This window comes from Heteronotia binoei, chromosome 1 (genome assembly GCF_032191835.1).
Source record: "Heteronotia binoei isolate CCM8104 ecotype False Entrance Well chromosome 1, APGP_CSIRO_Hbin_v1, whole genome shotgun sequence".
Taxonomy (NCBI): Eukaryota; Metazoa; Chordata; class Lepidosauria; order Squamata; family Gekkonidae; genus Heteronotia; species Heteronotia binoei.
Genome location: NC_083223.1, coordinates 47,363,383 through 47,387,936, shown reverse-complemented (window position 1 = coordinate 47,387,936; position 24,554 = coordinate 47,363,383). Strand labels below are relative to the sequence as shown.

The following is a 24,554-nucleotide window of genomic DNA, read 5'->3' as shown; positions in this document are numbered from 1 at the left end:
AAGGGCAGCTGCTGTGAGAGCCCTCTCCAGTCCCACCCACCTCACAGGGTGTCTGTTGTGGGGGAGGAAGGGAAAGGAGATTGTGAGCCGCTCTGAGACTCTTCGGAGTGGACGGTGGGATATAAATCCAATATCATCATCTTCTTCTTCTACAGAGGAGATCAAATGCCCTTTCTATTAATTCCTGAATCACTGCAGCAATAGGGCATTTCTTTCAGCCTGAACTTAGATTGCAAAGGAAAGTGAAATGCTTAGTACGGGGGTGTCAAGCCCCTTTGTTATAAGGGCCAGATCTGACATAAATGAGACCCAAGATGGCCTGGCCCATATGTTTACCTATTTAAGATTAGATAGGAGAGATATAAACTTTATAAAGGACACAGACAAACTTAAAAAAAAAAACTTAAAATAAAATATGATTAAAACATTAGTTGGCCTTAAAGGCGCTTTCTTTGTATTTCTCCCAAGGGATCCAGGAAACTGGACAAAGAAAGCTCTTTCCTTCCTTCTCCAGGGGGCCAGGAGGGGGAAGAGCCGCAGCCAACAGAAGGAAGAGAGGCTTGGCTCAGTAGCTCTGTTATTGGATTGAGAGATCCTGGCAAAGCAAGCTCTGCCTCCTCCCTTTCCTCCTAAGGGAGGAGCCTCAGCTGATGGAGAAAAAAGAGGTTTTGCTCTGTAGCTCCTGTGCAATTGAGCAAGCTGTTACGCAGATGGAAGCAAGAGGGAGGGAGAAGGAAGCAGATGCCAACCAGTTGCTTGAGGGCCTGATTTGGCCCCTGAGCCACATCTTTGACACCCCTGGCTTAATGCATTAATTGAAGCAGTGCAGCATACACTTCAAAATCAAATGGTTTTGAATCATATGTTAAGATTGCCTGAATGTGTCCAGATGTGTTAAAGAGACACATGCAATAGGACTGCCAGCCTCCAAGGGAGGCCTGGCATTCTCTTGAAATTACAACTGATCTCCATACTACAGAGACCAGTTCCCTTGGAGAAAATGGCAGTTTTGGAGGGTCGACTATGGCATCATATCCCTGTTGAGTCCCCCCCCCCCAACTGTCCCCAAACCACCAGGAATTTCCCATCATGGAGTTGGCAACCCTAACATGCAAGTATCAAGACCAATGAGAGAAGCTATGGTTGCAAACGTTTGTGCACCACATAAATATGCGTAGATCATATATGGCATTAACAGGAACTTTAAATAGAACTTCTGACGGCTCCTGTTTAATTAAAATATCTTTTCTGGTACCTTTAATGAGCACAACTGATATATGGATAGATACAATAAAGTGGATACAATAAAATATTAAACGACGTTTAGCACTGTTTCTGATAATTGTAGAACTGAATGAGAAATGGCCTACCACAAGGCACCAGAGTTAAGACATTTATTTGAAGGTACCAAATGCCTTTCTCTTAAAATCCAATATGTGCAAGTTAATATTTTAATCTGTTCAAATATTTCTGGCCCATAACTATATACTCGTTTGTGGCATAAATCTATTACAACCCTGCAGTGATTACTCTGCCCTGGTAAGACCTCACCTGGAGTATTGTGTTCAGTTTTGGGCACCACATTTTAAGAAGGATATAGACAAGCTGGAATGGGTTCAGAGGAGGGCGACAAAGATGGTGAGGGGTTTGAAGACCAAGTCCTATGAGGAACGATTGAAGGAGCTGGGGATGTTTAGCCTGGAGAGGAGGCAGCTGAGAGGTGATATGATCACCATCTTCAAGTACGTGAAGGGCTGTCATATAGAGGATGGGTGTGGAATTGTTTTCTGTGGCCCCGGAAGGTAGGACCAGAACCAATGGGTTGAAATTAAATCAAAAGAGTTTCCGGCTCAACATTAGGAAGAATTTCCTGACTGTTAGAGTGATTCCTCAGTGGAACAGGCTTCCTCGGGAGGTGGTGGGTTCTCCTTCCTTGGAGGTTTTTAAACAGAGGCTAGATGGCCATCTGACAGCAATGAAGATCCTGTGAATTTAGGGGGAAGTATGTGTGTGTTTCCTGCATTGTGCAGGGGGTTGGATTAGATGACCCCAGAGGTCCCTTCCAACTCTATGATTCTATGATTATGGAGCTGTACAAGTTTATGTATAATGGTCCAGTGACCATAAAAACATGAACTGCAATAGACAGAAGTAATCAAAACTGACATAATTGCTGCTTATAGCCCCAGGGAAGGGAGGGAGAGGGAATCAGGATACAAATCTAAAACTATGGATGGGGCTTAGGAGAGTTGCTTCTTAAAGACTATGCTTAAACTTCTGCTCATTAACCTTGTTTTGCAGTTGGATTCCTTTTCAGGTCTGCAAAGACAGCCTGTGACTGACAGAAAGGCCTTTCTGAAGCCAGAGTTCGTTTTTAATCATTGTCTGCACATATGGTGAATGTTGGCAGCCTTTCTCATGGAACAGTGTGCTTGTGACAGGCAAAGCTGTGTAGCAGAAGGTGATCAGACCATTCAGGAAGTTTCTTGTCAACTGTGGGAGATGAAGAAGTCAAAGAGAGGAATCAGAGTGGAGGCGACAGCACAGAATGTGGCACTGGGGAAAAGAGATCTGAAAAATCAGTGGGCTGCTGTATGATGACTCACCCTAGGATGGCAACCAGTTGTGGGGAAATCCTTTGGGAGGGAAAAATCAAGCAATGGGTAGACAGGTTAGCCTTGGTGACCCTGATGAAGGTGGGGTAGCCGCCCTGAGCCTGCCTAGGCGGGGAGGGCGGGATACAAATAAAATTTAATAATAATAATAAAAAAGTACAATTTTGTAAATAAATAAATAAAATTCAACCAAAAGCAAACTAAAAAGAATGGTTTCCAAAGATCAAAATCTACTTGCTTTTTAACTGATATAAAATAAATAATAAAACCAACAGTTGGTTATGTTGAAAACAGAGCCACTAGCTTGTGAGAGTAAATGCCATATAATGTAAGCCAAATCTTAAGAGGAAGGGCATTTCTGCATATAGTGGCTGTGTGTGTCATAATTTTGCACTTAATGGTAAAACGCTAAAAATGCTAACGCTGAAATGCTCTTTTTCATCCAGAATGTAAATATTGTGTACACACCCATGTGTACTAGAGATAGACGAAAAGAGAGAGAAATAAGGACCCTAGTGAAAACAAAGGTGGTTTTAAACTCTTATCTAAAACTTTAATCTGTTATTTCCATCTAAATTTAATAAATTAAAAACCCAGATGCAAGTGCAAATCCCCTGAGGACACATGAACAGGATAGTGAAATCTTCTGGAACTGCAATGAGGAATTGAATGGGTTGACAACTGAATTACTCAGCATACAAACCCAGGCACCCTTACTGCATTTTAAATTTCACTGTTGAATTTTTCACCTCTGAGAGCTTGTTCTTGGGTCTCAGGGTTTGTCTCTTGCTATTTTTATCCTAGAAAAACATACCATTTTGTCTTTTCTCCTCATCCCTGTGCATTTTAGTAAGGAAAGGTGGTATCGGAAGTCTTGATTAACTCCTTGACTTGCTTCAGCAGTGGGGATTGCAGCAACACCCTCTCACTAACTCCAGCAGTATGATTCTACTCACAGCCAAAGAAATCTCGAGCAGAGTTTGAGCCACATACAGTGACATTTCTTAAACACTGTGAAACTACAGCTTGGGGGCATCAAGGGTTGCCATCTACTTAGGTTCATGGCCTAGTAGAGGACCCCCTGCCAATAATGCCAGGCCATTCTGATGCCTGGGCACAGGGGAGGAAGTGCAAGACACTTGTTTCCACTTTGCTGTCTCCTTCAGTTACTCCTTTGACCAGGAAAGGGGAGGGTTTTGTCCCAAAGATCCATGTGATATCACAGGAACTTCTGGGGCAATCTGGTATCCCCTGGTAGGAGTAATGGGAGATAAGCCAAGACTTTTGTGCATTTTTTTAAACCTGCCAGTGGTGGCACATTCAGAGAGAAAGAGCTGTCCTACACTAATCAGCACGGCTACCACTGAGGGAGGACAACTACAAGGAGGAGCCCAAGGGCCTCTTTATGAACATATGAAGCTGCCTTATACTGAATCAGACCCTTGGTCCATCAAAGTCAGTATTGTCTTCTCAGACTGGCAGCGGCTCTCCAGGGTCTCAAGCTGAGGTTTTTCAAATTTATTTGCCTGGACCCTTTTTTGGAGATGCCAGGGATTGAACCTGGGACCTTCTGCTTCCCAAGCAGATGCTCTACCACTAATCCACCGTCCCTCCCTAACCTGCAGCTAGCCCTATTCACTTCTCCCTTCCCACCTAAACACAGATGTTCCACGGCCCCTTCAAAATCTCACTTGGTAGACATGCTGTCCCTGGCAACTTGTGTACCTGTTTTTTTTCCTCACCCAATTTATGACCTCAATAGCACATGTCCAGCTTTTATTCCTTTGACACCACTTCTGCCTACAGCTTCTGTGAGCACTCCTGCCCCTTTGCTCTTCTGTTGTGGTACTCACAACACTTTGATTGTGTGGAAAAGAAAATAACTGGATATCTTCTCCCTCCTTAAAACCCAGGACAAGGGCATTTTGTGGTCTGTATGCATGTGCATGTGTTATATCAGGTCTTCACCCACTACAGTCGCCACCTTTAGATTGGGAAATACTTGGAGATGGGGGGGGGGGGGTAAAGCCTGGGGGGCTAAGAGTTTGGAGAGGGAAGGGATATTAATGGGGTAGAATGCCACTGAGTCCACATTCCAAAGCAGCCATTTTCTACTGGTGACCTGGTCTGTTTCCTGAAGATCACTTGTGATCCCAGGAGATAATGGAGCCAGGGGCAAGGTTGTGATAAGCATAATTGAACTCCAACGGGAGTTCTGGCCATCACATTTAAAGGGACTGCACACCTTTTAAATGCCTTCCCTCCACTGGAAATAATGAAGGATAGGGGCATGGAAGTCGTCATCGAAAAGAGTCACTCAGTCCTAAAAAACCCCGGAAGAGTGGAGCCACCCTGCTAATCCGTTGCAACAAAAAGTAACACCTTGAAGGCTAACGCAATTTTTATTCTATTATATCGATTCAACTGATCGTGCTGAGGAATTTCTCAACTCTTCCCCTCTCTACGGCTGTGATCACACATATTCAATAATGCACTTTCAATCCACTTTCCAACAACTGGATTTTACTGTGTGAACTGGCAAAATCCAGTTGGAAAGTGCATTATAAGTGGATCTAGAGTGCATTATTGAGTGTATGTGATTGCAACCTACCTGTTATTACACATCCCGAACTATTCTGCAATCTCATCATGCGCTTACTTCAGAGTAACCCTACCGAGCCGCTAAAATACACGGGCACTGCGATTCTCCTAAAGAAGAAATTCTTCGGACGTTTTTCTTCCAATAGAAAAGCAAAGAGGCAGCAGACGCTGCAGCCAAGCGACAACTGCTCGTGATAGTTCTCTACCCAATTGGAAACGTCATACGATGACGGACAGCTCAGGGTAGAGAAATTTTAAAGAGCCAAACTCTTTGGGGCCAATCAGAACGCTCGGGGAGGAAGAGGCGGGTCACATTCAACAGTTCCCGCGTTTAGAGACCCCTTGATGATTGCTTTATCCCTGGGCCAATAGCGGAGCAGAGCGGGAGGAGGCGTGTCTCATCTTCTCGCGGTTGTTTTTAGGAGAGCCTCCAACCAGCCAATGGCAAAGAGACTTTTATGATTGGACGCCTGGGTGTTCTGGCGCCAAGTTCGAAGCCCATATAAAGCGGCAACTGGGCTGGCTTCTTTCTTTATTGCTTAAGGGAACGCTGCAAAATTTCTGAGCGATCTCTCGCTGAGCCCCTCCGGTTCTTTTTCCTCCTCCTCGCCGCGAATAAAATGCTGTCCTCCCGCCACCCGCTCTCGGCTCGCAACGAGCAGAAACCCACCTCCCCCCGCGTGTCGCCGCTGAAGAACTTGGCCTTGGGCGACAAGGAGAACACGGTGAGTTTGAGCAGCCGGATAGAAGCGGGTGATCAGGCCGCGGGGGAGGGAGCCAGAGTCCCAGGGCCTTAATAACCAACAAACCTTTGCCTGTGTAACCAGTAGTCTCTCAGGCGGATAGCCGTGTTGATCGGCAGCTGCAGAACAAAGTTGGAGTCCAGTGGTACCTTTAAGCAGTGCTCCCTCTAAGCTGAGTTAGTGTGAGCTAGCTCACAGTCTTTTAGCCTCCTGCTCACATTTTTGCCTTGGCTCACGAAAAATGGCCCCAACCAGAGCAAACTAATTTATACAGCAAGTTCCCAAAGAGCCTCGTGGCGCAGGGCGTTAGAGCGGCAGTCCTAAGTTCTGCTCACAACCTGAGTTCGATCCCCAGCGGAAGCTGGGTTTCAGGTAGCCGGCTCGAGGTTGACTCAGCCTTCCATCCTTCCGAGGTCTGTAAAATGAGTACCCAGCTTGCTGGGGGGAAAGTGTAGATGACTGGGGAAGGCAGTGTTTGCACAGGGGACAGTGTTTGCACAGTGTAGATGACTGGGGAAGGCAGTGTTTGCACAGGGGACCTTTCCTTTCCTTACAACTTTAATGCTAGTAGCTCACAAAGTAGAATTTCTGCTCACAAGACTCCACAGCTTAGAGAGGGAACATTGCCTTTAAGACCAACAAAAGCTTAATACTGGGTATAAGCATGCGTGCACGCGAAAGCTTATACCCAGACTTACAACGTTGTTGGCTTTAAAGGTGCCGCTGGACTCAAACTGAGTTCTTCGAGGACTAGCCGTGGTCCAGGTCTTGAGAAGACACACGTCTGAATCGGGGCAATTTCAAAAGCGTCCTTTTTGAGTTCAGTCCCCGCGCGGTCTGCGTATTGCCTGCCAAATCGAGTGTCTCGTGTGTTCTTCAAACAGCTGACACCCCAACAGGCTGGTGCCGCGAGGCTCGTGGGTTTTCCTTTTCTAATGGGTAGCCTCTAGGACCCTCGTAATCTCCCCCGCCCCGGCTTGCTGGGCTGACCGACGTCTCTCGGGCCTCTTGTCTTGCAGCCTCCCTCGCTCAGCACGACCCGGGTCTTGGCTTCCAAGACGGCGAGGAAGATCTTCTTAGACGTGGTGAGTCTACAATTGGAATACGAACGGGGGGATTTGCGACTGTAAGTGTCGGGTCGGAAAGACCTTTTCCGATGAGGAAGGGTCCTGTTCCTGCCATCACTCCGCGGGTGCTGCTGAACCTGGGGCGGGGCTGGCTTCCTTCCCGGTTTGGCGCCAAATGCCCTACTGTTCAAAAGACAAAAGAGGCTTCCTTTTGGGGTAAGGGAGCGCAATGTGTGTGTGTAGGTATCATTAATCCCTTTAAATGCCTTTTGCCCTGCTTTATTATAGCGATTCAATTTATTTTCTGTGCCTGTGTTCAACTATAATTTGAGGGTTTTTTCCCAAAACGCTAGAACGTTCCTCGTTCTATTCTGTTTGTGAATGTGATGTAATGACTGAATAAGAGTACTTTAAAGACGCCATCAGGGTCTGTAATCTTTTTAATATAACTGATTTTAAAAGATATGTTGTACATCGCCCAGAACCTGGCACTAGTTGGGATAGGGCAGTTCATCAAATGCAATAAATAATAATAATGATGACAATTATGATGTTTTACAGACAAGCTCTTGCTTTGTAAAAGTGCACTGGCCTGGTGGCAGTGGAGGAAAGTATCCCCAGGCTCTAGCTATGGAGACCCTGTAGAGTTTTCAAGGCAAGAGTCCTTTGGAGGTGGTTTGACATTGTAGGTAGTCTCCCATCTAAGGACTAACCAGGGTCAACTCCTATTTAGCTTTTGCAATCTATTCTAGGTAGAGAGGTGCTCCTAATCCTTGTGAGATAGGTACTGTGTAGCCTCCACAGTCCCATGAGGTCAGGTAGGTAGTAAACAAAAAAATAAAAATAAAATCCAGTTTAATTGCTGAATTGAGGACCTGAATTGATCTCCCCTGTTTGAAATCCCCCCAATCTTAGTCTTGTAACCATTTCCCTGTTATTGTCCAAAGTTTACATATTGCTTCCTGCATATAGTGTTGCCAGGACTGTGTTGGAAAACACCTGGAGACTTTCTGGGAGAGGGTGGGATTTGAGGAGGGGAGGGGCCTCAGCATGGGTACAATGCCATAGAGCATTCTTCAAAACAGCCATTTTCTTCAGGGGAGCTGAGCTGTCAGCTGGAGATCAGTTGTAAAAGTGGGAGATCTCCAGGCCCCACCTAGAGGCTGGCAACTCTACCTGCATAAATTCAGACATTGTACATCCTCATTTTTGTTACTCCTTAAATCACCTGGTGATTGTTTTATCTCTTTTTAACTGCTTGAATTTCCCCCCTCAGTTCTGAGGAAAAGTTATTTTGATTTAGACGGTGATGTTCAAAAGTCAAAAGCAGGGGTGTCAAACGTTAAGTTATTTTGAACATCATTGTCTAATTCTTTCATTTAATATTTAATTTGTTAATTAAAATTATAAATCCTGATGCACAGTGAGTCAAGCAAATTAATAAATATACATATCCTGCATACAATTCAGTGAGATACACTGGCTATTTAATGAAACTGTACATTACAGTTAAACGAGTCTGTGAGGTAGGTGACCATGTATACTTAGTAACTGAGCAATATATACACACGTAAACATATACACATTGTTTCATATAGATCTTTGCTAATATGTCAGTTTTGTCATCAGTGTAATCTGCCATACACAATTGAATCTATCATAACTATATGGAGTGTTCAACTGTTGAGCCGCCCTGAGCCCGCTTCGGTGGGGTAGGGCGGGATATAAATCGAATAAAATGAAAAAAATGAAATAATCTTTTTCCAGTTAGCAGCTTTAAACATTTTTGTTGCAGTGACCAATTCTGTATCTGAGGAAGTTATGTATTCTTTCAGAAAACCGTCAGAAATAACAGGATCTAAAGGAATACAGCTTCCTAGTATTTGATTAATAAATTGAACAACATATTGCCAGACAGGTTGAATTTTAAAACAGGTCTAAGAGACTTGCATTCAGTCTGAATTGAGCATGCCACACAGAATCATAGAGTTGGAAGGGACCTCCAGGGTCTTCTAGTTCAACCCCTAGTACAATGCAGGAAATTCACAAATACCTCCCTCCAACAATTCTCAGCAGTCTTATACATCATCACTAAATTAAGGGGCATCAAGTACTATTGGAATAATACCTTTAAGACTTTTTCCTTCATATTTACTGAAATCAATTTAGAGCATCATTCCATATATTCTACCATTTATTTTTTTATTTTTATTAATCCATATAGATTTCTAATTCTAAACTCATTCCTGCCACCTCCAGTATTCCCTCCAAGCTGAGTTAGCATGAGCTAGCTCACAGATTTTTAACCTCCAGCTCACACGTTTTTGTCTTAGCTCAAGAAGGATGACTCCAGAGTACAGTAATTTAAGCAGTAGCTTTCAACTTTAATGCCAGTAGCTCCCAAAGTAGAATTCTTGCTCACAAGACTGCAGCTTAGAGGGAACATTGGCCACCTCTCTGTTTTGTCTCAATTTAATTATGCTACACGTCTTTGTTTTCCATACGTCCCTTTTTGTGTTTCAGTCCTCTCAGTATCCTTATTTCTTTTCCATATATATTGACGTATGTACTTATCCCCTGCTTTTTTTCCCCTAGCGGGGACCCAAAATGACTTTCAACATTTCCATTTTATCCTCACAACATTTCATTTTTACAAAACTTTTCTGCTTTCATGCAATAAATTAGTTTTCTAAGAATGGCAGTATACTAAATGTAGACCTTTTTATTTTTAAGGATGTTCCTAAAACTATAAAGCCACCTTCAAGCAACATACAAGATGAACCTCTGCTTCAGGAAAATCCCCGTCGCTTTGTCATCTTTCCCATTCAGTACCATGATATCTGGCAGATGTACAAGAAGGCAGAGGCTTCCTTCTGGACGGCTGAAGAGGTGTGAGGATGGAGAATGCATCTTGTAGACTTTGGTGGGGAGGGGGTATGGTTCAGTGGTAGAACATGTAGTTTATGCAGGTTAGATATCCAGGTTAAATGTTTTCTGGTATAAAGTGCCAGTGAAGAGTTTTGCTCTGCCTGGGACACCTAGAAAGCTATTGCCAATCAGAGTAAATTTCACTGAGCAGATTGAGCAACAGTCTAACTTCATATAAGGCAGTTTCTTAAGTTGATATCTAGTGTGTGATGTAAGCATAATATGAGTGGGGAGTGTTCAGTAATTTTCTGGGTGTTACACATTCTTGTGTGCTTTACTGTGTTTAACAATGATTGCTGTCTCTTTAGGTGGATCTCTCCAAAGATTTTCAGCACTGGGAATCCTTAAAGCCTGAAGAGAAGTACTTCATCTCACATGTTTTGGCATTCTTTGCTGCAAGTGATGGCATTGTCAATGAAAATTTGGTAAGCATGCAGATAAAAAGAAATCTAGATGTTATCTAATCCAGCTTGTTGACCTGCTGTAGAAACTTCCATATTAATGTCTTTCCAAAGTAAAGACACCATTCATTTACTTAACTTGTAGACCTCCTTTCTCACAGGTGCTTGAGGAAGATTACCCAAATAAAAACAATGCAAATAAAGACAATATAATACAAACCATGCAATGAATCCTGACTACAAGGTTATAAGAACATTCTAAACATAGAATATACATGAACTGCTTAAAGCAGGGGTGTCAATCATGCAGTTTGGGGGCCGAATCATGCCCCCAGAGGGCTCCTATCAGGCCCCTGAGCAACTGGCTGTGCTTCATTCGTCCTGTCTCTTGCTTCCTTCTGCATCACAGCTTGCTTTGCAAGGCTTGCTCAATTGCACAGGAGCTACAGAGCAAAGCCTCTATTCTCCATTGGCTATTCTCCTGGAGAAGGAAGGGGGGGGAGAGAAGCTTGCTTTGCTAGATTCTCTCAATCACACAGCAGAGCTACTAAGCCCAACCTCTCTTCCATCTTTTGGCTGAGGCTCCTCCCCCTCCTGGTCCCCTGGGGAACGAAGGAAAGAGCCAGCGCTTCCTTTGCCCAGTTCTATAGATCCCATGGGAGAAATACAAAGAAAGCACCTTTAAGACCAATGAGTGCTAAGATTTTAAGTTTTTAAAAATATATATTTGTGTTTGTGTTCTTTATAAAATGCATATCTCTGCTACCTAATCTTAAATAGGTACACACATGGCTCGGCCCAACAAGGTCTCTTTTATGTCAGATTTGGCCCTAATAACAAATGAGTTTGACATCCCTGGCCTAAAGCTTCAGAACATATAGCACTACTCCCTTTACATAAACACCCTCCTAAATAATTCTGTCTTGTACATTCTGTGGAATGATAAAAACATGGGGCCTTCCTGACCTTCAGGTGGGCCACACCACAAGAGAAAACTAAGGCAAAAGATGTTGGTTCTATAACAGGATGACCCACATGCCAGATGCATGCGCAAAGGTTCCTTAAGTCAAAGGCTGAAGAGTATTTTAAGTAGACTTACATGGTAATAACGTGCTTCCTGAGAATTTAATAGATCTTGAGAATGTAATACTTCCTGAGGATGTAATAAAATCTAATTTTAACTGGTGTTCCATCATGCAACTAAATAAGATGTTATGGTCAAACTACGCATTATAGCTGCCATGGGAAAGCTACTTTAAACTTTTCAAAATGTCTGCTTCATTGTAAGCAGCTTATATGGAGCATCTTAAAGAATAATAGTTGTTTTCTCCATGCTGTATCATCTTTTCTTTGAATCTGGCTGTGAGAACAAGAAGGAATGCAACAAATTGGGTGCTTTTCAGTTTTTTGAAAGGAAGATGGCGAGGGAGCAGATCTGTTAGAGGCTTAATGAAATACTTCTTAGCTGGACAAATTGAATTGTGGAATTCACTGCCATTGATATAGCAATGGACACCAGCTTATATACCTTGAAAAGGAAATTCATAGAAGATAGGTTCATCATTGATGAATAAAGGAAATCTGTCTACAGAGGCAACAAACCTTTCAATTCCTATGCTAGGAGGTGGCATCAATGGAAGGCTATTCCCTGTTTGTTGATCCTTTGGAGCAAATGGTTCGGGGCTGTATGACCAGAGTGCTAGACTAGATGACCTGATCAAGCAGACATGACTTGCACCAGCTATTCCCTGATAAGATTTTTCTTGGGCTTCTAGGTATTTTGCCACTTGCGAATGATATCAGAACAGATACTGCAGACAAATTGCCAAGTTTTTGTCAAGTGATTGTTTTTCAGTAAATATCAACTTGAAGCATGCAACTGAAAAAACATTAAAACATTGTCCAGGTTTTTGGAACTGAATGCTGTAGGAATAAGCTGCAACTCAATTATGTGATATAATATAGAAAATTGTTACCTGATCTTTTTTACTATGTAAACAGCTTTCAAAAATAATCCAAATCATATGTATTTCAAAATCTTAATATTCTTCAGTTATTTAATCTTAATATTCTTCAGTTATACTTTTGCTGACAGCTTCATTTGGCTGCTTAGTCTGTGTCTTAAGGGATAAAAAATTAAACCTTGGCAATGTTATCCTGGCGATCATATTGTTTTCAAGGGGATCACAGATGCTATGAGCAGTTTTTGTTAAGAGATTTGGGATGATTTGTGCCACATGAATGAAATCTTCAGGTATTGCCAAAAGGCAGCTCTTGTTCAAATTGGGCTTCATATTGGTTAAGAGTTTGCAGAACAGGGGTAACTTTTGTAGGTAGGCAATTTCTTTCTCTAACCACTAGATTTTGGTTGTTGCAGTGTTTTACTTCTGCTTATTTTTACGTGACCCAAAATATATACAGAGAGTGCGTGTGTGAACAGGCACACTATAGCCATGAGAGCAATTCTGTATAAGGCTGGTTCATGTACAGGCTGATTGCTAGATGATTATAGCATGTGTGAATGGGCCATCAAAGAGCTTTCATATCAAGACAGTGGAGTTGGCTCATACATGTATTTGCCAGACAGAAAGTATAAAGTAATAAAGTGGTGTGAGAGCCCAGTGCAGTTATATACATTCAAATCTGGTTTAAAACATTTTTTTTTCTGGAGTCAGGTAATGTGGAGGAGATAGGAGAAAGCTGTTAGGTCTTTTATCAGGAGTAGTTTTGCCACTTGTAAAGGTGTTTGGAAGCTTTTAAGCTCCATAGAACTCTTGAGCGAAAGAATACAAGACCACAGTAAGTGGCACAGGACTTGTTTTTTAGGTTAAGCCCCAGTGAATTACTGGGTTGAAGCAGAAATGCATGTAATGTGTTTGAGTCCATTGGCATCTTTAAGACCAACAAAAGTGCCACTGGATTCAAACTTTGTTTGGCTATTTCAGTCCAACATGACTACCCACCTAAATCTATGTAGTGAGTATGTTACATTAGTTTATCTGTACTTTTCTGCTTCACATGTTAGCAAAAAGTGAAATGCTAATGTGGTCCATTGCTGGTTTCTAATGTATGTAACTAATAGGTTAATACTGAGAATTAAATATCTTTGCATGAGTATGTTAGCTCAAAAACAAACCCCCAGATAAATGTGTGCAGTTACTCTAAAATGGGGGAGATACCGTACTTTGTAAGTTACGTAACATGATGTGTCTCAGTTTATTACTCTCAGTGTTCTTCAATTAAGGACACATCCGCCCTTCAGCCTCCAATTTTGACATATCTCTCTCTTTCACTGTGTTTCCCTCTGGAATTAAACCCAAACAAATGGTAACTATATAAGCTAAGCTTGTTATTTCAGTTTGGTCCTTGAATCTGTTAAACATCTTCATTATGCTGTATGCTAATTTACTGCTCACTTACCTATAAGTATGGTCTCTTGATTTCCATTTCACTGTGTCTGAAGAAGCATGTGTGCACTCAAAAGCTTATACGTTGCATAAAACTTTGTTGATCTTAAAGGTGCCACTGGACTCTTAACTTTGTTATGATGTGTCCTGTAGGTGGAGCGATTCAGCCAGGAAGTACAGGTCACAGAGGCTCGCTGTTTCTATGGCTTCCAGATTGCTATGGAAAACATCCATTCAGAAATGTATAGTTTGCTTATTGACACTTATATCAAGGATCCCAAAGAAAGGTTAGTACTGTTATACTGGCTTGGTATTCCTGGATTTGACATTTTTCAGTAAATGATTTGGGCAATTGCAAACAAATTAACATGCAAAAATGTTTAGTCCTTGGCTCTTAAGGAAAAAAAAATCAGTTCTGCATTATTTCAAAACCCTCCTCCCACCATGATTTTCAGATAGCTTAGTAAGTTTTGCACATCCTTCTGGAAAGGTATTTTGCCTGTTTGGAAAATGTACACACATCTGTCCTGTAAAAACTGTTTGATACTTTTATTACTATCAAGGCCATTAAAAGATAAATCTTGGCTGTGTCATTTAATTTGTCCACAGTATGGTAGCTTTATCATGTAATGTAGGGTCAAATTCCTGAAAGTTTGTCAGCCTAACCTACCTTAAAGGGTGGCTAAGAGGACTTCTAATTGTGTATTTAATTGTATCATGCTATGCTTCCAGGGAATTTCTGTTCAATGCCATAGAAACACTGCCATGTGTTAAACAGAAAGCTGACTGGGCTATGCGCTGGATTGGGGATAGACAGGCCAGTTATGGTAAGTGTTGATTGGGCTCTTTTCTGTTTACTTTTCAAGTACAGCAGTTGACATTGTAAAATAAGCACTGATACTTGTCCCAACAGGAGAACGCGTAGTTGCTTTCGCTGCAGTGGAAGGAATCTTCTTTTCTGGTTCTTTTGCATCAATCTTTTGGTTGAAGAAACGGGGGCTGATGCCTGGACTTACTTTTTCCAATGAACTCATCAGCAGAGATGAGGTAAGGCTCAGATACCTGTGGTCCTGTGTACACTGCAGTTGGGAAAATCTCACATTTTTAACTTAGTGGCATTAAAAATTAGCATGTTCAAGACCAATGTTCCCTCTAAGCTGAGTTAGCGTGAGCTAGCTCACAGATTTTTAGCCTCCAGCTCACAGGTTTTTATTTTAGCTCAGGAAGGATGACCCCAGAGCACAATAATGTATGCAGTTAGCTCACAACTTTAATACCAGTAGCTCACAAAGTAGAATTTTTGTTCACAAGGCTCTGCAGCTTAGAGGGAACATTGTTCAAGACTGCGTTGCATGGTTCCTAGCAAGCTGTGTAATAACATGCTTCACAGCATCTGGCAAACCCTTGAATGAGCAGTAATTTTTGTGAACCAAAATTCTGTTAGGAAGCTCCGTGCTTGAGAGTCAAAGTTTTACAGAAGATGAAAATGGCTTAAGATTGTTTTGTTAACTGTGGGGAGACTTAAGAGTGCCTACCCAGGTGTTGATGTGTAACTCATACAGAATCTCTTCCATTCACTCTAGATCTTTCCGACTTGTTGGTGATTTAGAGGTAGGATTCTTTATAGCTGTTCTCTGAAGTATCTTCCAATTATATTTTCCCAGGGTTTGCACTGTGATTTTGCTTGTCTGATGTTCAAACACCTGGTACACAAGCCATCTGAGGAGCGAGTGAGAGAGATCATCACTAATGCTGTCAGGATAGAACAGGTAATTGGCAGTTCTTTTCTGGTGGCGGTGAAAAAGTACTTGCATCAAAGTATGGAAAGCATAAAACTTAGCAAGGGCGTTAAGTTATAAAGTTATAGATGGTACAGCATCTACATACTAAGCCACTTTGTTCACTTTAATGCAGGAGTTCTTGACAGAAGCGCTGCCTGTAAAGCTAATTGGCATGAATTGCACTTTAATGAAGCAGTATATCGAATTTGTAGCAGACAGACTGATGCTGGAGCTCGGTTTTAACAAGGTAAGTTCTGTGCAGTTTGTTTCCTAAGGAATGCAGTTTGTTTACATTTACAGGCCTGCTTTTCCCATTAAGCAATTGCTTCTGGGTTCATTAGCGGTTATTTTGGCTTTCACAACGCACTTAAACAGGTGTGTGGCTTATTTATTTCAGTTTAGAACATGCCAAACGGCACTCTCGATGAACATACAAGGCCATGGTCCTTAAATTTAAATCTTTTCAGGCTTCTTTTTTCCCATCGCTACTCATTCATTGTGAGAGATGAGTGAGCTTCTTGTCACAAAGACCTTAAAACCTCTGCGTAGTCTGTAGACTCTTTCAAGAAGAACAGCAGGATACAAATATAATAACAGTAATTCAGAGATGGCTAACTTAGCCTTTGCATGAGAATTTTCTTTACTGGAATTCCTGTGGTTCACTAGTGTTAAACTTTAAAAAGCAAGAGGACAGGCACTAGCAGTTAAAGTATAAATAAGACCTGATCTACAAATATGCTAGAATAGGGCAGTGGAATCTTAAGGTGGCAAAAATGTATCTTGGGAGAAAACAAGTGCCTAATAGTGTCAAAGCCCGCTTAAGATGAAAGTGCACAGTGTTCTAAGTGGGATGGGAATGGTCTTGAATACATGTTTTCTGCCTTGAAAGCCAATGCATTTCTAATGCAGCACACCACACTTGGAAGGCATGTCTGTCTTCATTCCCTCAGTCCAGCAACTGGAATGTGCTTGATGCCCTACTGGAAATAGGCTGTTAGTGGAACTGTTGAGTACTCAGCAAGCTTTCATGGAAGAGTGGGGATTCAAACCTGCATCTCACAGATCATAGTCCCAACAAGCAAATCACCATGGATGTTGCATTTCAAAACCCAGAGAGTAGTAGAGGGTGGACAGATGGAATAGAAAGATGAATAGAAACTTGAACAGAGCAGAACAGAAATTAAAATGTAGGTTGCTTGGCATGGATTGAAAACTTCAGTGATCTGGATCCACATGTTGTTACTTTCTTTTTTCAGTTATTCAGAGCAGAGAATCCATTTGACTTCATGGAAAATATTTCACTGGAAGGCAAAACCAACTTCTTTGAAAAGCGTGTAGGTGAATATCAGAAGATGGGAGTGATGTCAAAACCCACAGATAACTCTTTCACTTTGGATGCTGAGTTCTAGATGCAGAAGTACAGTCACCAGCTATGCTTGACAACTGCTAGCTGTGTTTGCCCTCAACATGCATTCTTGCGGTGTGCTGGTACTTTAGAAAAGTTTGTGTAGCTAAAACAATTCATTAAGAGTTACTTCAGTGTATTTTGTAACAAAGCTACTCAATTTTAAAGAAATACTTGAAGTGGTATGGTCCGTTCTCTAGTAATTGGGCAACAAGTCATCCATCCACAGAAGAGCAAACTAGAATGGGACCACTCTTTAGAACGTGACAATGTCTTACTTGATCTGTAAGAAGTTACAGGCACTATAGGTTGAAGCCTATGAACCATAGGTGTAAAGTACTGCCGGTAGCAGAACTTCGCCTGCCTTCTTTCATCAGCAACTTAAGACTTCCCAAAAGCCAGTGCTGGGAAAGGATGTGTGTGTCAAAGGAATATTGTGGACAAAATACCACTTGTGGGATTGCAATAAGGAGAAGGGGAGTCTGATGAAATCACCTCCACCTTCTTTCTACTAGGAAATGCAGTGCTGTAGAGCAAAGTTTTCATTGATGCAGGATTGTTCACAAGGTTACTATAACCCCCTACATCAGCTTTTTGGGAGTCTTAAAGCTCTGAGCAGGGAAGGTGGGTGAGATGCCAGGAATATTACACTCAAAGCTCATAGGATGCAGCCTTCTATAACTACATTGCCTCTTAGCTGGTTTTAAGTTTATTTACTCTTTTAATAGTTTGTATATAAACCTGGCACTTTAGCTAAAGGTCTGGCCTGCAATTTCTTGAAAAGGCTGGCATAGCATCTGAGTTTAGAATAAACTCTTTTTAGACTGCTTTTTGCTGTAACTTAGTTGTTGTACTCTTATTTTATCCTTGTAAAATTGTGTAAATGCTGAAGTGAAAACCATTTTGAACATGTGTACCTTCTGATAAAGTACTTAAATGGCTTTGGAGTGGAAGTAAAACTTTAAATAAAACTCCAGTTTAAGTGCTGGATCAAAATGTTTAGCTGTGTAATGTTTTTTCCAACTTGTGAGGAAACCACAGGTAGCCCTTTCTCTGCATTTCTTAACCATCTGGATAGGTCCCCTGTCTCTGGAGCAGCATTTCATGGAAATCAGTGGGCTGCAACAGAAGGGGGGTGGCAGAGGCATCATTCTGCTAATGGGAAATTTGGTCTGGATACAACCCATGGTTACAATGAAAGGGAACATGACAAACTCTAGGCTAATAGGTGCACTGACCTTAAAAGGTTTTCTGATATCCGTTGCTCATCCTTACCAATGTGCTTCTCAGATTTATAGTGTTCCTTTTTGGTTTATAGAGTGTGATCTTCATAGTGTGGCTGAGGGTCAAGTGAAGCCTTATACAAAGTCTGCAGTGAATATCAAGTCGGCTGTCTGAGAAGACATGGATTACAAAAGAATGTAGATTCTTGAGTCTGGCAGCACAGAACGCAGTAGTTTGGGTGTGTGTGTGTGTTAGTATTTTACATCTAGAGCAGAGGTTTAAATGTGACCTGCAGAACTTGATAGCTTTTGGTGTATGCTGGGAGTAGTTTGCTGCCTTCTCCTAAACGTGGTAGGAAATATAATGGACTGGTCTTCTGAACCCTGATCAGTAATTTCTTAGCATGGCTCTGACCTGGATAGCCCAGGTAAGCTTGATCTTGTCAGATCTCAGAAGCTAAGCAGAGTTGATTGGTTAGTACTTGGATGGGAGACTGTCCTTGAAATACCCAGTTGGGAGGCAGAGGCAAGTTTATTCAGCCACCTCCCTGAATATCCTCCAGACCCCCAGTAGGGGTCAGTCACGAGAGGCTGATACGACTTCATGTCTAGGCACACAGAAAAAAAATCTTAGCATCTTATGGCACTAATAAAGATGGTGCCAGGAATATTTTCTAGCTGTGAATTTGCATAATCCTAGTTAGGAATGTTTGCTCCATAAGCCTAGTTTAATTTCTCCATGTTTCTAATTAGTCATTTCCCACTACTAGTGTGTTGGCATCTAGTTTTCTTCTCTTGGATTGTGGACTCTGATATGTTCTAAATGCACACATGGTTCTCAACCAAATATTGGATATGGTGATTAAAAAGATGTTTTATGAGTGAGAAGTAGTTAAGAGTTGTATAAGATTGATCACCCCCCTTCTCTCCCAAGAAATGAGTACTGTGCCTATAGTAACAGGTGCATTCAGCGCTTATTTTTAGATTACAGGAGAAGTCTTTGATAAAGAGGAGGGTATAGATAAGAGCAGGTTTTTTAAAAGAAGGAAAGATAATAGAGGGGGGAGAGTAGATGTAGAGTTTTAGCTTTTATATTAAGAGGAGTCTTTAATGAGCCATGCGGAAGACATTAGTCAGAGGGAAAGACAGCTGTTGGCTACATCTCTGCAAAATCACTGCAGAGAAGTTTGATGGTGTCTTGCAGACTCAAGGCTATTGTCCATGGAACCAATTCCCTGTGCTATTTTTTTGAGGGGGGGAGGGGATGAACATTTTTGTAGCTTTGCAAATCCTGCACCATTTATTTACAGCTATCTAATGAAATGTTAGCAAATGTTATCAACCGGCTGCTTGGATATGTAAGTTTACTTATTCATGCACTTGACTGCAGTCTCCAAGATAGGATTGCATTGGATAATACTTGTTTCAGTTATGTGCAGTTTGTTCTATCAATCTATTCTATACTCTATCAATCTTAGCTGCTGCCAGATATGTAGGTACTAACTAGAGGGCCCAATGTACTTATTCCATACAAGTTCTTTTGGGGAATTTACAATGTTTGAAAACCTTTCGTCAGAAACTGGAACTTCTCAGGATTCTGCTTTTGTATGCATACAGATGCTACCACCAAAGTATAGCAGACCAAGATCTATCTAGGAAGGGGTTAATTGTTAATAGCAGCATGTGACAGACTCAGGGATTAAACCCTGTGGAGGCTCCTAGGCAGTAGAAATCTTGGGGCCCCCCTCACAAATTATCTCCGAGTTGGAGCACCCACCCCACTGCCCACACCCCTAGGCAGTCAAACTCTGGGGGGGGGGGGGCCTTGCCCCTTTGACAAAGCTGTGGGGGCAGGGCCGGATCTACATATTTTTAAAGGGGGGGGGCAAAAGTAAAAAATGGTGCCTTTTATATTTTCCCTTCATTTATATAAAGCAGTTTCATGTCTGTTCATGTGAAGCGTTGATTATACTTGGCTGCCAGGTGGGGCCAGCCTTGATGGAGTTATATTGCTTCTGCTGAACTGTCTGGAATGGCTAAAGCAGTATGGGGATGTCAAGCAGACCCTCACATAGGGAAGAGCAGGAAAATAAAGTCAGGATTACTGGAGAGATCAGTGAGAGCCCGTACAGCACAAGGAATAAGGCTGGCCGTGCCGCCGCTGTCTCCTGCTGCCTCCAGCTGCTGCTGCCGTCCCGCAGCCACCTGCCATCTCCCCGCAGGTGCTGCTGCCTTCCCATCACCTTCCCACAGCCGCAGCCACCTCCCCGCAGCTGCTGCTGCCTCCCTGCCGGCGCCACCTCCCGCTGCTGCTGCTGCCTTCTCGTAGCCGCCACTGTCTTCCCGCAGCCGCCTTCCCCCTCCCCCCCACCCCTGACCATGCTTCACCTTTAGCGCAGGACCTGCCTCTGCTACTGAGAGAGAGAACCTGCAAAGCAGTCTGACTCACAGAAACAATCCAGACTCTTTCTTGCTGAACTGACTGGAGGCTCTGGAGCAGCCATCCCAGAGAAGCACTGCACACAAAACTTGGAGGGAAACTTTGCTGGGCTTCTCAAGGCACTCCTGGACAACTTGGGCTTTCTGCTGTTTCTTCCTCTTCCCCTCCCCAGGGATTGAAGGCAATTTGTTGTTTTCCCCCACCTCTCTCATTTGCACTTGATAGAGTGGAGGCAGCCAAAAGAGCAAAGGGAACTTTTTAAAAAATCTGTCCTGTTACTGACAGGCAGCCTGCAAGTTACTGAGGGGGGTGGGGAAGCAAGCTCCCAACCAACGCAGGAAGCTTTGCAGCGATTTTGCCGGCCCAATCCATCTCCTGTCCCATTGCTCTATGAGAGCCAGTGTTGGCTGGCCCAGTGCTGCCGGATGCAGAAGAGGGGCTGAGGAGCTGCTGAAGGGCAGGCGAGCCTGACGGAGCCAGCTTGCCTGGCTGGTTTTCCTACTTTGTTTTGCTGCAGGCGATTTCGGATTTCTGCTTCTGTGGGGGGAGGGGAAGTGTCCTGTGCCCACTGTCCACCACTCAACCAGAGCCCAGACGGAGTTTTGCAAGGTCTTCCCTTTCCTCCCCACTTGACTTGGCCGAAAGTGCCTTGCAAGCCCAGCAAGCGCAGAAGTGGTTTTCTCGTTCCAGAGATGGGTTTCCCTGGGTTTGGGCCGGCAGATGGGGAGGAGGCGGGGCAGGTGGACAAAGAAGGAAACAAGGGGGGAGGGGTCAGGTGAAGAGGGAAGCAGACGAACAGCAAAGCAACAACGAGGGGGAGGGAGGGGGCGGATGGATGGAGGGGGAGGTGATGGGGAGGCGAGGCAGGCAAGTTGAGGGGAAGGGGCCGAAAGAGGAAGAGGCAAACTAGCTGGGGGGGGGGACGAGTGGGGGGGAAAGCTGGCCCCGGCTAATGGAACTCACTATGTTAGGGGAACTGTCAAAGGGGGTCAGGCAGTTGGAGGGGAGTTGGAGATTGAATGAAGAAAGGAAAGGTTACTTGAGACAAAGACTTTTTGTAGAAGGAACACCTTTGCATATTAGGCCATAAACCCCTGATGTAGCCAATCATCCAAGGAAAGGTCCCCTATGCAAGCACCAGTTGTTTCCGACTCTGGGGTGACGTTGCTCTCACAACGTTTTCACACCAGACTTTTATATGGGGTGGTTTGCCATTGCCTTCCCCTGTCATCTACACTTTCCCCCCAGCAAGCTGGGTACTCATTTTACCAACCTTGGAAAGATGGAAGGCTGAGTCAACCTTGAGCCGACAACCTGAAAACCCAGCTTCCGCCTGGGATCAAACTCAGGTTGTTGTGAGCAGAGCTTAAGACTGCAGCTTCAACACTCTGTGCCATGGGGCTCTCATCATCCAAGAGCTTACAGTAATAACAGCCTTGTAACCTCCTGGAGGATTGGCTACATCAGAAGTGTGTGGCCTAATCTGCAAAGGAGCCCTGCTACAAACAAAGCCCCACTTGAGATGCTCTCATGTGAGAAAAGCCTAATAAAGCAGAGTTTGTGTCAGAGCCAGTGTGGAGGGGCTTAGAATATACAAGAGACTGGTGGGAGACTTCCCAAAAGTACAAACAGTCTCTGTGTTTGTACAACAAAGAATCACATATTGAGAGGGAATTTTAAATTCTTCACGATTAAGTTTACTGTCCAGTGGGAGAAGACTCTGTCTGGAAGATCAGGAGTTGGCAAAGGGTGTGCAGAGGCATTGAAAGGCCCTCAAATGCCAAAGTCCCAGGTTATTTATCTTGACGAGAGAATAGTCTTGCCAGAGAAAAGGGGTCTAGAGGAAAGACAGTCTTAACTAAAGGGACAATACTGAGTACAATCTCGACTGATCATAAATTGGTAAGTTTAAATCTAGAACCAATAACCTCTAAGAAGCCTTTCTAACATCTGTGATACCTTTAGTGGAAGTCAAACAACTTAAGTGTAAACCACCCCTTATGCAGTCAGCAATCTCAGAGGCAATTCTATGTGTAGTTTTTAACTGTGCCTACATATTCCTAGTCCCAAGCCCTATGTACATATTGTTTCCCTGTCAGTCTGTTCAAATAAACCAAAAGTTGTTTAGATCTTTACATGTGCTTATCGTGCCAATGTTCTGAAGGGAAATGTGACAACTGAAGCAAAATTTATTTATTTATTTGATTTATATCCTGCCCTCCCCACTGAAACAGGCTCAGGGCGGCTTACGCTTGGAGGCCACAAGGCCAACATTAAAACAAGATAAAACATAAGTACATCATAACAAAACAAATAAAAGTTACATAAAATAGTAATAGGTGCTATTGATCTCATATTAAAATAAAGCAATTGCAGTAAAGCAATTACCTTGTCAAAATTCCAAATACTAAAGAAAATTTACTACCAACCAAACCACTTTGCCAGCTTATTATGACAGCAATTCCAAAACATAACTTAAAAAAAAATACAGGAGTATGTTTTACTGGGGTGATTATTAAAATGGCTGCCTTGTCACACGGTGATTATATGATATCTGGGCATTTTGTAAAATCTGGGCCATATAGTCTGGTTTGAAAGTGGAGGCTGATGAAAGATGGAACCTGTTGCTGTCCTCAATCATAGGCCTGGTGGAACAACTCTGTTTTTCAGAGTCCTGAACAATATAATATAAAAAACTATTAGACATAAGTAGCATAAAAAGTATTCATGAAACAGAAGCAGACCATTAAAAGGCTTCTAAAATAAACCCCCTAATTAAAAATCAGGCACCACACTGGAGATGACTGCATCTCCAGTGAATACAGGAGAATACAGTTTGCAATCAGTCATGATCTCTGAGTTGTCTAGGATTGGGCAGTGGCAGGCAAAATGAATGAAAAGGAATTTAGACTGGTGTAATTAAAAGGGCAAGTGCCAAACACACTAACTTGAAAGGCAGCCCGTGAGAAAACTTACTGTGTATATAACCAAAGTTGTAATGTACACTTTCTTATAGTCCTTTTTGGACATACCCACATGAAGATCCTGTACATATAGTCACCATGCCATCTAAAAGGGATAACATGGATTTTCAGCTTGGATACATGTGAACAAAACCTTTATTCAGCATTTCATGAACCTTGTACAACAGCCATGTATGCGTGAAAATCACAATGGCCTGTATTGGGAGAGCTTTCAGTAGCATGTGTTCCTGACACTTGCAGTTCCTCAGGCTGCCAGTATGGCAGCCATAATGTCTGATAAGGACTGTTAGTCTCCATCCCATTTCTGTGAGTCTAAAAGTCTTCAGATATATCGAGAGATTCAGCAGCATGTAAAGTATGGAAGTGTGAACTCTTTCACTGCAGTGGGGAAATCCTAGGATCAGAACGCAGCTGAATGGCAGGACCTTTCTTCATTTGCATTTCACTTATTAATAGCAATGCCTTAACTAAATGTCCTTGTGGGTTTGTTTAGATGGCTGGCTTTCATCCTTTCCTCCCACCCCACACTGTATCAACAAAGACTTTGTTCCTCAAATGTCGTTTAGAAGATAGCAGAGGGATGGAGTCCCTATAGAGAGAAGTACTCCTGTATTTTTTTTTAAAAGTTATGTTTTGGAATTGCTGTCATAATGAACTGGCAAAGTGGTTTGGTTGGTAGTAAGATTTCTTTAGTATTCGGAATTTTGACAGCCTGAAGGGCTGGGGAAATGTGCTGTCTTTAATAGCAAGAAGATGCAAAGGGGCTTGTAACCACTACCAAAAGAGATGGAACACGGGCAAATGTTTTCCATTTCCTTTTGACTGCTCTGGAGTAGCAAATGTGGAGCTGGGAACACACTTAAGAGCACAGATAGAACATGCAGTCTGGATGTTTCCCAGTTAGCCTTAAAGCCGTTTCATGGAAATGCTTGTAAAGATCTTTAATGCTGACAGGCCAA

The 24,554-nt window shown here is 42.7% G+C and overlaps 1 protein-coding gene across 1 annotated transcript; it reads left to right on the top strand.

Moving 5' to 3' along the window:
- Positions 1-5,644: 5,644 nt before the first annotated feature.
- RRM2 (ribonucleotide reductase regulatory subunit M2) lies at positions 5,645-17,948 on the top strand. Its single transcript, XM_060233985.1, has 10 exons — positions 5,645-5,941; positions 6,979-7,044; positions 9,760-9,915; positions 10,263-10,379; positions 13,916-14,049; positions 14,495-14,589; positions 14,676-14,809; positions 15,427-15,531; positions 15,677-15,790; positions 16,800-17,948. Exons 1-10 carry the CDS (start codon positions 5,837-5,839, stop codon positions 16,950-16,952), a joined length of 1,179 nt encoding a protein of 392 aa, XP_060089968.1. The 5' UTR covers positions 5,645-5,836; the 3' UTR covers positions 16,953-17,948.
- Positions 17,949-24,554: the final 6,606 nt, after the last annotated feature.

What these genes read in the sequence shown, in the direction of transcription:
- RRM2 (XM_060233985.1), top strand. Translation starts at nt 5,837, where the DNA reads ATGCTGTCCTCCCGCCACCCGCTCTCGGCTCGCAACGAGCAGAAACCC. An exon ending in GGATAGACAGGCCAGTTATG is followed by an intron (nt 14,590 to 14,675) that starts GTAAGTGTTGAT and finishes TTGTCCCAACAG; the next exon opens with GAGAACGCGTAGTTGCTTTC. An exon ending in TGGAGCTCGGTTTTAACAAG is followed by an intron (nt 15,791 to 16,799) that starts GTAAGTTCTGTG and finishes TTCTTTTTTCAG; the next exon opens with TTATTCAGAGCAGAGAATCC.